A 16574-nucleotide genomic window follows, 5' to 3' on the forward strand; every position below is an offset into this window, starting at 1 on the left:
AAGTGACATGACCAACCATATACCACCACTTTGCCCTATCTGGACTCCACCCCCACATCTGGGCGTGGGAACTGTGTGGACTTTTGACTTTGAGGGGCTCAACCAGGCCCCAAAATTGTACTCAAGACTTCTACCAGCTTGGAAAGCCCCGACAAAAGAGGGAAATTCAGCCAGAGGAACTTCCATGTCAAATCTAGAAAGCTCACTTCTGCCTAGAAGGGGTGGGGTGGAGGGGCCTAGCTCAGCCTGCCACACTGTGGGGCCCCCATAGCCTAGTCCATGGAAGGCCACAATTTTTTGAAATATGCTCATCTAAGGGGTTGCTGTGTTCTTCCTCTTGGAGATAGCTGTCTGATGCTTTGGGGTTGGGTTTTTCTGCTTCAACCCTTCTTGCAAATGTGCACCCACTGTGAATTTTGAAAACAACGATAAGCAGCTGCTTTAACAAGTCCTTGCATACAGATGAGCAGACCAAATAGTCATCTTCATGGGTCCCCTACTTGATTCTGGGAGAGGGGCCTACATATGTGTGAAACAAATCAATGATGCAGAGCAATAGGAAAGTGCAAGTTGATAGGTAAAAGAACTGGGTAAGTCCAAAGGTGAATACAGGCCAGGGTGAGCTCTGGATGGTAGTTCTCCAAGTGGGGTTAAGGTCTCCTTCGTTTGGTATGCCCTCTAGCTCCAGCACAGAGAATGGCGTACAGGAGGTGGTGGGGAAAAGGTTTGTGTGGGGAGGATGGATGGATGGTTCCACAAGCACAGGTGGAACCTCCTACTGTTCTGGGAGGGACCTAAAGGAGAGGTCGGGATGGGAGACTTTGGGGCACAAAGCTGGGATAGTCTGCCCTCTACTGGCCCCCCACCCTCCTAGCCCCTGCTCCGCTAGCTGTCCTGCTCCGGGCCACAGTTGTGGGGCAATCCCACAGCGGGGAAGGGGCCTAGACGCACCTCTTGGGAGTGAGAGCCGGGTAGAGACAGAGGGCTGTAAGTTAGACGCGGTTAAGGCTCGGAAGTACCCTGTGGGCAGCGAAGGGCGGGGCGGGAGGGCGCGGCGAGGAGGGACGGGCACCCAGAGGCGGGGGTGCACTGGGAGAAAGAAGGTTCGCTGGCATGGAGAGGAGCCCAGCATCCGCAGGCGCGGCGCTTGCGCTGTGCCACGAGACAGCAGGTGGTGCTGTGGGGTTGGGGCAAAGGACAGGCTCTCCAGTGCGGCGAATCTCTTACCCTTCTCTCCCAGTGGGCCCTGAAGACCCTTAGCTCCTGTGCGCCCCCGCGCACTCATCCCTGATGTTAGCTTCTCCCTGGGAGGGTTTGCGCACAGAGGTGAGCAAGGATATTTATGTCAATTCAGGTATTTCTTTTCTGGTTTCTGTGATCTCTGAACAAAGCGTCCGGGGCGCCCCCAGGAGAATGCATTTGGTAGGCGCAATGCCCAGTTGCAGGAGTGGTTGTGCCCTGGGTTCTTAGGGTGTGAAGGGCAAGAGCTGACCCTTCTGATGGGAGGTAGACCCAGCCCCCTCGTGTTGCTCCTAGAGACTTAGCAACCTGTTCGGGTCACCAGAGAGGCTGAGAGGGACAGGGAGACCGGAGGGAGGTAGACTAGGGGAGTGAGGACAGAGATCTTTAGGGGTGCTCCTCCTCCATCTCCGAATGGAGGGCCCAGAAATTCTTTGAGGGGCAGAAATCCAGCGAGGCACTGTCACCACACCCAGATCTGGTGAGGGAGGTAGGTGGGGCAGAGTGAGGAACTCAGATCAACCACCGCTGAGTCCGGCCCCTCTCTTCCCCACCCACCCTGGCCCCACCCCCAAGTCCGCCCCCTTATTTTGAGAGTCCGTGGAGGATGCCTTTTAAAATGGATTTCCAACCCCACCCTCAGAAATTCTGATTCAGTTGGCTGGGGTGGGGCCTGGGAATCCGTATTTGAAAGACTCCTCAGGTGATTCTGGCGCTCAAATTCAGCCAGGCTTGAGAACCTGCGGGCTAGTCCAGCCGCCCAGCCCAGCCGCTGCCCGTCGGATGATGGGACAACACGAGTTTAGCGCCCCGCCCGGCGGCTGCCTCTGAACAGTTCTAATGATTAGAGAGGACTTCCTGGAACTTCCTATTTCTGTCCCCTAGAGTCATCCAAAGCAGGCCTAAACCTTCTCTCAGCGCTGAAGAGATTTGAGGGCAGCTGCCCGGCTGCCTGTCCGCTCCTCCCCAGCACAAACATGGCCTGATCTTTCCTTTCCGTGGTTCCTGATAGGGGCATCAGGGCGATCAGTTAGTTCATTTCATTAGCTGAGGAGGAAAACCACAACCAGGGGGTGCAGACTATCTAGGGGTCAGAGAAACAGACTGGGGACTTAAAATGGGTCATGCGGTAAGGCAGAAGCAGCTCCCTCTGAGAAAGACCCTTAACTTTGCATGGGGCCAGCTCCCTCCATACTAGCCGCCTTTTTGGACATTTTGGAAAAGCCATTCATCCATCTGTGCATTTATTCTGTGCCATAGACTGTTAGAAAACCCTAAATGTATTAATTCATTTAATACTCACAAAAAACCTGTGACATAGGTGCTATCATCATATCCATTTACAAACCATCAACCTGAAGCTAAGAACCAAAGACTAATGTGGGCATTGGCTCAAGGTCAAATGGCAGAGTAGGATATAACTGCAGGCAACTGGGTCCAGGTTCCATCCCTGCACTCGCATCTTAAGAAGAAACTGGAACATACTGGGGGTATGAGGAGTGATGCTAGAACAGTGAGTTAGAACCATAGCGATAGCTAACATTTACTGAGCACATACTATATGTTTGACCCAAGTATAGATGCTGTCCTATTTGATTATCACATAAGCACTAGGAGTTGGTTATATTATCTGTTTATCATAGAAGAGGAAACAGATTCAGTGAATTTTTAATGACTTACTCAAAGACCCTGGCACATGGTGGAGCCAGGATTGGAACCAGCTGTGTGACTTTGGGCCATCCTCCTCCCCTCTGGATGTCAGCTCCTCAAGTGTGAAATGAAGATGTTGGCCTAAATTAGATCTAGGGAAGTGCTTCTCGAGGTTTAATGTGCATATGAATCTCCTGGGGATCTTGTTAAAATGCAAATTCTAGTTCAGTAGCTTTGGGTGGGGCCTGAGATTGGGCATCTCTCATAAGCTCCCTGGGGAAGGTGGTGCTGCTGCTCCTCCTGGGACCATATTTGTGCAGCCAGGCTCCAGGGGACTCACCCCACTCTGATGTTCTGCATTTATGAGCTAGGACGACTCACCCCAAAGGCCATGGAAATTGAAGAGGCAGATTATAATGAATAAAGCCCTTACTGGGCATTTTTCATGCCTGAACAAATTCTTGGTGCCTTTTCTGAAGCATGTGCCCCTGAACCTTCTCCATTTCCACTCTATTGACCTCAGCCTAACTCTTCCACAGAGTATAAGGGCTTGGTCCTGCGCCAAGGGAGATTGTTGCTCCTTATTGGAGGAGTGAAGAGGAGTCTGTAGTCCTGCCTCCTGGGGGCACCCACCAGTCCCATGGCAACCACACTGTTTGGTCCTTTAGGGATGTTCACAGATATTCCTCATCTTCTGAGCACATGGTAAGGTTACATTTCTCCTCCTTCCTTGGATTTAGATGTGGCCTCTAATTGAAACCAGAAATGACTCATCTCTTTTTTCAGTTGCAGATGGCAGTGATGTCAAGACAGAACCTCCATTAACCTGGATCCCCTGCTGCCCAAATAGGACATTAGGGTACGAGTGGGTCAATCTTTGTGGTGTTAAGCTATTACGTTTGTGGGAAGTTTGTTAGTGCAGAATAACCTAGCCTATCCCAAGTAGAATGCATAGTAATATCACCAGTGATGTGGGGCTGTCACCTTAAATAGGCCACACCTAGTACTGGGAGACTATGTTACTGTAAAGTCAGGACTGTGGCTTGTCAAAGATCTAACACTTACCTCTGGGACCTTCTTCAGCAGGAGGGACCATCACCTTGCCAAAGATAGGAAGGGATTCCCTGAGGATGTGAACTCTACCTCCCCTGTTGTGCCAGTCCCCATTAAGAAGAGAGCTCTGTGGCTCGGCACCTATGGCTCAAGCAGCTAAGGCACCAGCCACATACACCTGAGCTGGCGGGTTCGAATCCAGCCCGGACCTGCCAAACAACAATGATGGCTGCAACCAAAAAATAGCCAGGCGTTGTGGCAGGCGCCTGTAGTCCCAGCTACTTGGGAGGTGGAGGCAGGAGAATCGCTTGAGCTCAGGAGTTGGAGATTGCTGTGAGCTGTGATGCCAAGGCATTCTACCCAGGGCGACAGCTTGAGGCTCTGTCTCAAAAAAAAAAAAAAAAAAAACCAACAAAGAAGAGAACTCTGTTTCTGCAATTTGCCATTGTATCTCAGACCCTAGACTGAGGCCTGGATCACAGAATACTTAATTCACACACAGTGTAGGACTTACTCTAGGTCCTTTCTATAAATTTTTCCATCATCACATCTAAGAACAGGCTGTGATCCTCCCTCTCCTCCCTCGGCCCCTCCACACATCTCTCTGCCTTGAGCTACCTGTTAACTCTCTTTGGCCCCAGTCCCAGGCTGGACAGCCTTCTATTCTGCCTGATTTCAACAATGACACTGCATAGGAACTTCCCTACTATCGAAGTAATACTCGTGAATAATAACATTCATAAACTCTCACTTTGAAGCATTTGAAAATTAGAGGTACCTGTGGCTCAAAGGAGTAGGGCATGGGGCCCCATATACCAGAGGTGGTGAGTCAAACCCGGCCCTGTCCAAAAACTGCAAAAAAAAAAAAAAAAAAATTAGAGGCAAGCAGAAAAAAAATCATCCATAATCTCCTCACCTACATGAGAAAGAACTATTACTGACACTTTTACCTTTCCTTGCAATCTTTTTTCTCTTTGTATTCTCCTTCCTGTAATTTTAGGGAGATCCTACTAAGGTCTACTCGTTTGGAGGAGAGGGAAACGCCATCCACAAATACAGAAATTGTCAGAGCTCGAAGGGGACTTAGGAATCCTCCAACACCCCCCTGCCATTACCAATGAGAATCCTGCTTTATACTATTCTGGGTGCAAATGGGTGAAAAGTGAAGACAGATGTCTGGCAGGACCCACACCAACCCAGGTTATTGTTGTTCCTGTGCTAGGAGGAACCAGAAGAGTGGTAAAAAGATATTATCATGTTTTGAATTTTTTGTAATAGAAGTTCAGTCAAGTACTATTTGCATTTAAAGCACATTATTATTAAAAGAAAAGAGAAGCTATGGAACAGAAAGCAATTGCTATGTCAAGGGTTGCACAGCTATTAATATTACTGGCAAGTTGGTTAAGGACACTAGTTCCTTAAGCATTAGCCAGTCTCCTGGTATCCTTGCCTGTCCACCCCAGTGTCCCCAAGGATGAGAGTCATTCCAGGGCAGCCCCTTTGCTCCTACAATATGGGCACCCAAATGCCGAGATGGCATGGGAAAAGGGAAAATTCTGCAGGCCCCAACCTGACCTCCCAGCCCACAAGTCCAATCACTGTCAAACCTAAGCTGGGATCAAATGCCTTCAAGTTCAGACTCAGCTCCATCAGAGAGGGGCAGTGGGTGCTCTCAAGACGAAAGGGATCCCTGGTGAATCAGGAAAAGTTATTGGGCTGGAAAATGATTAAAGGGCTGAGCGTGGGAGGGGATTTCCACCAAGATAGCCAGGCCCAGGAGCAAGCCTGGGCTGGTTGGCTGTAGGGTTGCTGCCCACTTGAGGTCTGTTGCAATGGTGCCCATAAAACCTAAGTCATTAGAGACTTAAAACCATGACTGTTTTTTTTTTTTTTTCATGTTTCCCTTTTAAAAAAACAGATCCCAGGAAACCCCAAAGCCCTAGAACAAAGGGCTGTACATCAAAGGGGTTCCAGCAGGTCAGGAGAAGTCTCAGGGAGAGGTCAGCAGAAGGGTTGGTCTCCCTATCCCCAGGCTTCCAGGGAGAGAAGAGGAGGGAGGGACCTACGGGTTGGAAGGTGAATGCGAAGTCCAAAAGTAGGGGTCTGGGGTAGGGAGTAGGGCTGTAGATAGACCCATTTTCCTGCCCCATCTAGGTGAGGAGAAGATACCTGGCCTGACAAATCCAGGAATGTGGGACAGGTTGAGGAGGGAGTAGTAATGCCCTTCTTTACTTGCCTATGTGGGGAGTTCCCTAACCCCCATAAACTAGTCATGCTTTCTTGCAAATCTGTACTGAATTTGCAAGATAGAGGTAAACAGCCTCCTTTTTACAGATAAGGAAACTAAGGTCAGATAGAGGAATTGATTGTCCAAGGTAACAAACACTGAGTGTTACAGCTGGGGCAGGAGTGACCTGGCTCCTAGCTAAGTGCTTCTTCCCCAACACCAGTGGTTCTCACACATCAGAATCACCAGAGGGCTTGTTAACGCTGGGCTCCAAACCCAGAGTTTCCGACTCAGTAGGTCTGGGGTGGAGCCTAGAATTTGCATTCCTTTTCCTTCTCCTCTTTCTTCTCTTCCTCTTCTTTTTTTGAGACAGAGTCTCACTTTGTCCTCCTTGGTAGAGTGCCAGGGCATCACAGCTCACAGCAACCTCAAACGCTTGGGCTGAAGCAATCGTCTTGCCTTAGCCTTCCAAGTAGCTGGGAGTACAGGCACCTGCCTGCTATTTTTTTTTTTTTTAGAGACAGGTCTCACTCTTGATCAGGCTGGCCTCGAACTCCTGAGCTCAGGAAATTCCTCCCACCCCACTTCCCAAAGTTCTAGGGTTATAGGCTTGAGCCACCGGTGACTCCCTGCCCTAGAATTTGTATTTTTAACAAACTCCTCCAGCAATACTGATGCTGCTGGTGTGGGACCACACTTTGAAGACCACTCACTGCTCTAGACCCTTGCTATCTAAAGTTCTGTTTTGTGAACTAGTAGCCTGTAATCCTTGGTGTTACATGGAAGCTTCTAGAACTGCAGAATCTCAGATCCTATCCCAGACTTATACTGAATTAGAATACACATTTTAAGATTCCCCAGGTGAACTGTTTGCACATCGCCAGGGGATAATGGGACATGTGCCAGTGAGGTACCTAGCTTTTTTCCATGTTTCTCAGGCATGGTAAGAATTGTGCCTGGGGCCAAGGGAAGGAGGGGAGAGTTCAGGAGGTGAGGTCAGAAAGTAAAGGGCTGATCTTGGAGGGCTTTGTAGGTGGCATCACCATCTTTGGCTTTACTCAGAAGAAGATGAGAAGGCTCAGGTGGATTTTGAGTAAAGGAGTGACATTATCTTTAGTTTTAAAATTTTTACAGTGTTAGGCTCAGTGCCGGTAGCACAGTGGTTATGGCACCAGCCACATACACCGAAGTTGGTGGGTTTGAACCTGGCATGGGCCAGCTAACCAACAGTGACAACAACTACAACAAAAAATAGCCGGATGTCGTGGCTGGTGCCTGTAGTCCCAGCTGCTTGGGAGGTTGAGGCAGGAGAATCGTTTGAGGCCAAGAATTTGAGGTTGCTGTGAGCTGTGATGCCACGGCACTCTACCGAGGGTGACATGGTAAAACTCTGTCTCAAAAAAAAATTTTTTTTTTTACAGTGTTAGTATGTGTTCTATTTTGTTAATAAAATTGTCATCAATTCTTTTCCTTTAGATTGAGTCGAACAATTTATGACCACTAACAAAATTTATAGTAAGAAAATGTACTGTAGAAAACTGAAGCTGTGTTACTTTTTGCATCTGAGTCCCATTCTTGCCTCTATTCCACTTTATTCCCATTTTTCTTTCTACCTTGTCCTAGGTAGCCACCCAGAATGGGTCCTCCTCTTCCCATGGCTCCCTCCTCCCAATACAATGTGGGGTAGCTCAGACCTAGCTAGAAACTTTTCCAGCATGCTGTTTCCTGAGGCTGTTTTGTAATCTAGCTGGTTCCAGTTGGACTCAGATTGACTGACAGTGCAGATCAGCCTTCCCTTTGGGGTGAGCAGAGGAGAAGCCAGCTCTGGGCTGCTACCAGAGTACATTCTGTCCATCAATGCAGTCAACAAGTCAATAAAGATTAGGTAAGTATCACTGGGGCCCAACACTGCCTCAGCTGAGTATCCCAAAAGGCTGAGTTAGAGCTTCTTTTTTTTTTTTTTTTTTTTTTTTTTTTTGAGTTAGAGCTTCTGTTCCCAGAGGAGATATAGAAATTTTACCAGGAGTGGAGTGCCAGCACTAGCCCCCTATTCACTCTGCTCTCCTGGAGCTGAAATGTTTCTTTATTCTTCTTATGGCCCAAATAATCCAACTTGGGCCTGAGCCTCTCCAGATGAGGCTACCAAGCAAGATGCCAATTCTGGGGAAAGATTCTCAATGAGTCATCTCCTCTACTCCTAGGAGGTCATGAGACTTGGGTGCAGGGCTCCAGGTTTCCAGGACCTATCCCGGCCACTAGAAAAAAGTGGCAGTGCTGAGAATTGGATATTTAATTGGTGAAGATCCTTGTGGCAGTAGAGTAAGTCCTTGCTGAATTTCCTCCTATGACCCTTTTTTTGTCTACTCACTGTTGCTGTTCAATGTTTATTCTTTTTTTTGCCTCTGTCCTCTGACCAAAAGCCTGGCATGCCTCCACTCAGTAAGCTGAAAAAAAAAGTGTGGGTGGCAGGGTCATTTGTAAAGGGAACTATGTGTACTCAGATGCTTATGTAGAGGAAGTGTTGGTATCATCAAAAGATCCTGGGCCCCGTTAGCCACCATACATTCTCATCCTGGCTTTGCCATTTACAAAAGTGTGTCACCTCATTTAGCTTACTTGACCTCTCTGAGTTTCTTTTTTTGAAATAGAGTCTCACTTTGGTCACCCTTGGTAGAGTGCTGTGACATCCTAGTTCACAGCAACCTCAAACTCTTGGGCTCCAACCATCTTCTTGTCTCAGCCTCCTGAGTAGCTGGGAGTACAGGTGCCCACCACAACATCGAGCTATTGTCTATTTTAGAGACAGGGGTCTCACTCTTGCTCAGGCTGGTCTAGAACTCATGAGTTCTAGCAATCCACCTTCATCCACCTTACAGAGTGCTAGGATTATAGGCCACCTCACCCGGCCTAGTTTCATTTTTCTTAATAACACTTATCTGCCTTAAGAATGTAAAACATGTGAGAGGGCTTCATAAACTTTAAAAGTCTACAATTGAGAACTTGCCTGGAACTAAAGAGGGCATAAGCGAGATCCAAGCCCAGTGGGGGGCAGGGAGAACTGATAGAGATAAAACAGTGAGGGGCACAGCCTGGTCTAGAGCCCTGATTCCTCGGGGAAAGAACTTTCAATCATGGCAGGACTGAGCCAGCTTGGTGCACTCTGGACACTCCTCTGGAGGGTGGGGAAGGGAAGCCATGGGAAGACATGACTGTCAGACAGGCTGAGATGTGGGGGAGCCTCACTCAGGGAGGGCTGTGGCCACCTTTAGCTCCCTCCACTGCTGGCCTCTAGGCCTCAGGAGACACCTCTCTTCTTTACCTCTCTTAAGGCATTATCTACTCCCTATCCTGCAGGGGCATTCTGGGAGTTAAGAGCTTCAGGCGGGCATGTGCCTATGAAGGGCTATGTCCCCCACTCCCTTCCCCCACAACTGGGCCCTCCCTGTGCCCGTTAGGTTCTGCTTATTGGACAGGAAGATGGAAACACAAGGTGTCTGTACAGAAAGGTCTTATTATTGTGATTATTACGTATTATTAGTCCAACAACAATCTATTATTAACACGTGAGTGAATAGGCCCTTAACGGTGGGCTTGGAGGAGCTGACCAAAATGGGGCAGAATAAGGACCTAGGATAGCCATCGTCCAGTGTCAGGCCTAATGTCAAGTTCCCATCCTTCTCTAAAGGAAATAAAACTAGGGAAAGGGAAAGTATAAAGCCCACCCCACTCGCAAGCAGCGCCTTCTCCAATCTAGGGGTTGCGCCCTCCCTTTTTCTCCCCCCCACTACCTCCCCCTTCGTCCAAGGCCTGGGGGAGCTGTGGTTCCGAGAAGCGGCAGACCGCAGGCCAGAAGGCTTGGGCTTGTTGGATACGCGGCCCCCTCTCGGCTCCAGCGGTCCCGCCTAGCGCCCTGCGTCTCCAGTGAGGGCCGGAGCCCCCACCGCGGCCCCGCCCCCAGGGGCCCTACCCGAGCCGGTGCGCAGCGTGCGGGGGGGGGGCCGGCCGGGGCAGGAATTCGCGGCGGGCGGGCGGCGCAGGAGGCGAGCGGCGGAACATGTAAGGGCACATCCCGCAAGCTGCCGCCCAGCGCACACACAGAGACCAAGAGAGCAAGCGGGCGGGCGGCGAGGCTCACGGGCCGGGGACGCGCGGAGGCACCGGGCAGAGGCGGGGCGGGACAGCTCGGCTGAAGCACGGCGGCCGGCGCCGAGCGGGCAAGGGCACCAATACGCAGCGCCCGGGCAGCGGTGTCTCGAGGGCCGCGGCGCGGGCGCACGGGGCAGTCAGGGCGCGGGTGGGCAGGGTGCACAGCCAGCCAGCCCCGGGCGCCAGAATCCAGCTCTGCCGAGCCGGGAGGGGCGTCGCACCCGCAGCAGCCTACAGCAGTCTCGGAACCGCGGGGTGCCCATGACGGCCGCGGCGACAGTGCTTAAGGAGGGCGTTCTGGAGAAGCGCAGTGGTGGGCTGCTGCAGCTGTGGAAGCGGAAGCGCTGCGTGCTCACCGAGCGCGGGCTGCAGCTCTTCGAGGCCAAGGGCACCGGCGGCCGGCCCAAGGAGCTCAGCTTCGACCGTATCAAGGCTGTCGAGTGTGTGGAAAGCACTGGGCGCCACATCTACTTCACGCTGGTGACCGAGGGCGGCGGCGAGATCGACTTCCGCTGCCCCCTCGAGGACCCTGGCTGGAACGCCCAGATCACCCTAGGCCTGGTCAAGTTCAAGAACCAGCAGGCCATCCAGACAGTGCGAGCCCGGCAGAGTCTTGGGACCGGGACCCTCGTGTCCTAAACCACCAGGCGTACCATCTTAACCTTCATGCTCCCCACCACCGCTGGTGCTTGGAGGTCATGTCAGGTAAGGAAGTCCCTAGAGGACTGAGCCTTCTGTTTTCTCCTTCCTTCCCTTGTCTTCTTTCCCTACTGAGTCAGGGACCAGCATTCCTCTTAAAAGCCAGACAATCCTAGGGAAGGTTCCTGTGGCTAAAAGAGATTAGGGACCCAGGAGTCTGAACATGAGAGGCCTGGGCCAGTGGCCTACTGACCTGAGCTGGATCTTCCCTGGGGCACCAGGAAGGAGGGTCTTGAATGTGACCCAGGCATCTGACAGAAAGATGGAAGCCCTGGGAGGAGACCCCAGGGTGGGGGATGGGCCTTCCCACAGGTTGGTTCAGCCCTGACTCAGGTGGAGGACAGCTGGCCTGCACAGTCTCCCAGGTTGTAGGCCTCTACCCCAACCCAGGGAAGCTTCTGAACTGGTTTTTTGGCTGCTGGGTAGAACCAAGGGTGGAGATGAGTGGTGGAGAACTACCCTCCTTTCTAAGATGAACGCCTGTTTTAGACTTTGAACATGGAATTGATGCAGAAAGACAATATCCCTGTTAGCAAAGGAGTCATCAAGGGTTGGGAACCCAGCCAAGGAGTCCCAGCACCTGGTGGAGCCTCAATGGTAGGACTTGGCTGAACTGGGTCTGAAGGCTCTAGCTACCCATTCTTTTTCTTTTTCTCTTTAAATTATTTAATTTACCTCCATATGGCCTAGGCGTGCAGTATAGCTACCCATTCTTGACAGTGGGTTTGGGGTCTTAGGGCTGAGCTATTGAGAGAACAGAGAAGTTGGCAGCTGGGCAAGCTAGGCCAGAGGCCAGACCACAAATGCCAAAGGGGATAGCCTGGCTGTCCACCTGCCCATGAATGTGGATTCTAGGCCTGGCTGGGCCAGAGGAGGAGAAGCTGGAGGAGGGAATGGGGCACTGGGGCAGGGTAGGTGGTGGGTGCAGGATGGGGTTGTGAGTTGTTATTTGTGATGTCCTAATCCTCCATGAGCAGTAGGCAAGGGTGGGGGTGGATTTGTGGTCAGGAAAGCTCAGGGGAGGGACCAGGAATAGAACTTAGAAGCCCTGGCTCTCAGCCTTGTCCCCTCTTCTCCAGATGCCACTCCTCCCCATGGGAACTAGGAGCAGAGCTGAGAAGGGATTTATACCACTCTAGTCTTAATTTCTCTAGTCGGAACCTATATTCCCTTCACCCCCACTACCACTTTACATACTATCTCACCCACCTGCAGGCCTTGTCACTTCAATAAGTAGAGTCCAGTGAACCTGGGGGCCCCATTTAGTGCCCACTTTGAACCTGGGGTCAGCTCCCTCCCACACTGTAGTCAGGGTTAGCTGAAAGGCTAGAGGTCAGGGACACTCCTGCACTGAGTATGATCCACATTGATCCCATAGCCTTAGGGAGGCCTAGGAGGAAGCGACTTCCACTGACTACAGTGTGTACAAATACTGTTTTCTGTGTTCTTGCTGATATGAAAAAGGCTGGGTAGGTCTGATGTAAAACACCCAGTTCAGTCGGTACTCCTTGCCCCAGTGTTGTCCTTCTGTAACTGTGTTCTTTCATGCCAGCTTCCCTGCCCCCTTTGGCTGGAGGAGGCATGACTGTGCTTCATGTGGCGAGGCAGAAGCCATGGACATGTGGAGGAGGCACTGGAGCTGAGGGAATGGACGGAGCCCAGGCAAGAGGGCAGAAGGCCTTGAGGGGCTGAGGATGAAGATTCAGCCCTTCCATACTCTCAGACTCTCAGGACATGCCCAGCTCAGGGTCATCTGGCCACAGGCTGGCCTCATTTAGCACAATGGAGAGCTGGCATCAAAGACCCCTCCCTGCTGTGGTCCTGCCATCTGTCTTGCAGACTGCTGTTACCCCCCTGGCTTTGTGCCATGCCTGGAGGAGGGCATTCCCAAGGTGGGGAGAATGGCAGTAAACCAACGCCTCAGAACTCAGAAGGCCAGCCTGGTACCCAGAGGAGGAACTATGCTGGGACAGTCTCTGGACTCACCTTAAGAAGGGGGTAGCTGCTGGGCCTGAGGCCCACACCTGGGGGTCTCCTGCTGCTTAGGTCCTTTTGGGACCCCCACCCATCCAGGCCCTTTCTTTGCACACTTTTCCCCCCACTCTACCCATTTTCCCCCCACTGTGGTATTAGGCCTGGAAGTGGTGGGGGTGGGAGTGGGTTTGGCCATTACCATTTCATGCCTATCCCAAATTGAAGATGGCCTGCAAAGGCATCTGCTGAGTAAAATTCTTTATGCACAGAGATTCATGGCTTAGAGCATCTCTTTCTCTACCCCCAACTTTCCCAATCCACAGCCCATTCTGAAATCTCTAGTCTAGATAGGTAGAGACATTGCAATCCCAGCATTGCAATCCCAGGCTTGCCAGTAGTCCTAGGAAGGAGGGGCCTTTAGACCTGGACTGAGGGATGTCACACTGGCCAGCTTTGTCCCCATAGATTCCTCTTCTACAGAAGGTCACCTGCCCCTGCTACTGTGGGAGGACGTTCAGTTTTCTGGGCAGACCTTGTCTCCCTGTCCTTTATACACTTAAGCTTTATACATTTATACAGTAAGGCTTTTTTACTGGACAGTTTAAAAGGAATAATTTCAACACAGGGGAAACTGAGGTATAGAGAAATGGCTGCTCTCATGTACACAGAAAGTACTGATAAGGTAAACCCTGAGACTTTTCCATGTCGTGTTTAGTAGTTTAATCTGCCTTCCTTTGCTCCATTAGTTAAAACATGTCAGACCTTCCCTGTTGCAGAGCAATGGCCTATTTCACCGTCTCTCTTAGCAAGGAGGCTGAGCAGCTCCCTTCAGCAATTTAAAGTCTCTTTAATAACCTCTTTGTGCTTCCAACATGTTTTGTTTCCCTTCAGATTTTTCTTGCCTTCCAATCAAAACTCCTCTTTCCTGTGTCTCAGTCTCCCAGAGTCCAAAGGAACATCTTGCTCATCTGATATGAACTACATCTCCCAATTGATTAAGAATTTATAAATTACAAAGGAATTTTTACAAATAACTCATATTAGGTTGTACAGCTGTTCACAGATAGTATAATCCTACCACGGCAAATAGGCATCTTGCATGCTGAACAGTGCTAAGAAAGATCTGGGCTAACTCACAGTGCTGTGATCAATTGGTGATGTCTGCCATGGGCTTTGGGAAAAAGGTGGGGAGAATGGCAGCACTTCTATGGGAGGTGGAGTGGGTAGTGGTGGAGAGGGTGTTTGCCACCCTTCTCTTGATTTAGGCTATGTTAATGGGGAAGGGTTAGCATCTCCATCCTTCTATAAAATAGCAGCCTATAAAATAGAATCCTTACTCTTTCAATCAAACCAAAGGATCACCAATAATGGGGATTACAGGCATAAGGAAAAGAGATATCCAGGTCCTCAGAAATGGAGTGTTTATGAACAGGTGGCATTGGGAGATAGGGCACATTTATTCAGTAAACCAAATGCCTCTATGAGCTGAGTGCTGTGGTTGGCCCTGGGGATGCAGAGAAAGAAAGACACAGTCCAATCACTGCCCCGAGAAACCCAGATCCTGCTGGGAGATCAGTCAATGCCAACTGGTGCCACTAGAGCTGGCCATCAGGAGTCAGGGTAGCTCTGGACAATGCTTCCTCTGTCCAGCACTAGGGAGTTTCTTGGAGCTTGGCTGCAAAGGGCAGAGGGGGGCACAGCCAGCATGAGACAGGGGTAGGGGACAGGTGGAAGGGATAGCAGGCTCCGGTTTCTGGCACTCCCAGCTTTTTTTTTTGAACACCTAGCCATGTCAGTTCCAAGTATGCTTTGGTTCTTACCCAAACCCAGATTTGATTTCTCCTCTTCTTTGGAAAGTCCCAGCCTCTCTGAAGAGTGTGCTGCTCTTAGACCTACAGCATACACCTTAGAAGCTAGCAGGCTCTCAGTGTACATAAGTATAGGTGGTGCTTGTTGCAATGGATGTTACTACTATCATTTGTAAAAGCCCATTAGTTGTCTGAAGGTTCCAAGAACTCTGCCAGCACAGAGGTCTGGGGTTCAAGACCAGGTTGTTTTTTTTTTTTTTGAAGATATTATATATAAACTCTTTGGGGAGTCCTTGCCATATCTGATAGGGCAGAAGGGACCTGCTTCCTGAGTTCATGGATGTCCTCACTGCTCTGAATTTCTAAGAAAGAGCATAGGCCTTCACCCTAGGAAGCCTTGGCTGGACCACAGGGCAGGGTCAAGGCTTCTTTGGGGGCGTAAATAAGCCGTAACAGTGCCAGCAGACATGCATGAGATGGAAAAACTTTGCTCAGTGGGTCTGAAGATGCTGTGAAGCCAGGGAGGAGCTGTTGCCACCAACTCTCCCCTTGCTCCAGCAGCCCTGGCCTCACCCCAACCCGATACATGAGTCATCCATGGGAAAATGAGACAGGGCAAGTCTGAGCTGAGCAACTGGGAGTCTGATGAGGTGGGGTAGGGAGGCCGAGGGGAGAAGGGATGGGCTTGTTCTGGTCAGGGTGAGCTGGGGTTGGGAGCTGAGGCTTTGGCAAGAGTGAGCCTGTTACAAGGGTGAGAGTGCAGACCGGGGGGAGAGCCAGAATGAGAGTTTGAGAGCTGGAATTGTAGCAGGAAGGCATGAGGGCACATCTACAAAACATTATGGTGTGTAATCTTGAAATCTGTTGGGGCTGTGTAGGCTCTGTGGGCAGCTGTTTCAACAGGGCCAGGACTGGAGGACCCTGGCCAGACTGTGCCTGGCTGTGTGCCAAGCTGCCGTGTGGCTGCAGAGATTGGCACCCTTCAATCTCCTGCTCCAGTCTGCCACTGTGGTCCACTGAAGTGTACCATCCACAATGCAACTCATTCTTCTGCTAAAATTGCTAGTAGTTTCACCATTGCAAGGAGAGGAGGCCAAGCTCCTTGAAAGTGCCTGCTCCCCTCCGTCAGGGCTCTCTCTCTCTTTAGTGGCTGAGACTCCACACGCTCCATATCTTGGACCCTGGCATTCAAACTACCCCCATTCCAGGACCAGTGAAGGCTACTTCACACTGCCAGGCCTAGGTACCCCCAATTTTCTTCACATTTCTGTATAGCTGGCTTAGCTGTCTCTTTCATGTCACCACCTCTGAGAAGCCTCTCCTGGCTGCCTTGCCTGGAGGGCAGGCTGAGTAACTGCTCTCCCTCCGTGTGCAGCCATACCTTCTCCATTAGTCACACTGTGTTGCAATTGCTGGCTTATGTGTTGGCCTGTCCAACTAGACTGGTCAGTTCCTGGACTTACCATTTTTATATTCCTGGTGCCTCAGAGTATCTGGCACACAGTAGACTCTTAGTGATAATAATGGCAAAAGGTATATAGTGTTTACTGGGTGCTGGGCATTGATCTAAGAACCATAAAATTGTTAAATAATGTAATGGCCCAACAACCTTTTGAGTTAGGTGCCATTATTATGACTCCTGTGTTTTATATTAAGAGAATAAGACCCAGAGAGATTAAGTGACTTGTTTGGGGTCACACAGCAGCTAATAAGTGGTAGAACCAGGAGTCAATCTGATCACAGTGGGACTCTAACCCAATACCAATTAGATTAATTCT

General features: G+C 50.5%; 1 protein-coding gene and 1 long non-coding RNA gene across 5 annotated transcripts; both read left to right on the forward strand.

Moving 5' to 3' along the window:
• The first annotated feature begins 712 nt into the window (after nucleotides 1-712).
• On the forward strand, nucleotides 713-6476 carry LOC128596709 (uncharacterized). 2 transcript variants are annotated; one of them, XR_008383128.1, is made up of 3 exons: nucleotides 713-987; nucleotides 3429-3594; nucleotides 3676-6476. It is a non-coding gene; the product is annotated as an uncharacterized LOC128596709 (long non-coding RNA). The 2 variants fall into 2 exon arrangements; XR_008383129.1 differs by lacking the exon at nucleotides 713-987 and adding an exon at nucleotides 1191-1326.
• A 3642-nt stretch (nucleotides 6477-10118) lies between these two features.
• On the forward strand, nucleotides 10119-13260 carry PHLDA3 (pleckstrin homology like domain family A member 3). Of its 3 annotated transcripts, XM_053606360.1 has the most exons (3): nucleotides 10339-11020; nucleotides 11486-11611; nucleotides 12567-13260. In XM_053606360.1, the coding sequence occupies exon 1, from the start codon at nucleotides 10577-10579 to the stop codon at nucleotides 10952-10954; it is 378 nt and encodes a 125-aa protein (XP_053462335.1). In that variant the 5' UTR covers nucleotides 10339-10576; the 3' UTR covers nucleotides 10955-11020; nucleotides 11486-11611; nucleotides 12567-13260. The 3 variants fall into 3 exon arrangements, with proteins under 3 accessions (XP_053462336.1, XP_053462335.1, XP_053462334.1); XM_053606361.1 differs by lacking the exon at nucleotides 11486-11611 and having other exon boundaries at nucleotides 10119-11020; XM_053606359.1 differs by having other exon boundaries at nucleotides 10339-11611.
• Nucleotides 13261-16574: the final 3314 nt, after the last annotated feature.

The sequence above is a fragment of the Nycticebus coucang genome, chromosome 10 (assembly GCF_027406575.1).
Source record: "Nycticebus coucang isolate mNycCou1 chromosome 10, mNycCou1.pri, whole genome shotgun sequence".
Classification (NCBI taxonomy): domain Eukaryota; kingdom Metazoa; phylum Chordata; class Mammalia; order Primates; family Lorisidae; genus Nycticebus; species Nycticebus coucang.

Bases quoted from the DNA above. Each gene is read 5' to 3' on its own strand.
- PHLDA3 (XM_053606361.1), top strand. From the start codon at position 10,577: ATGACGGCCGCGGCGACAGTGCTTAAGGAGGGCGTTCTGGAGAAGCGC.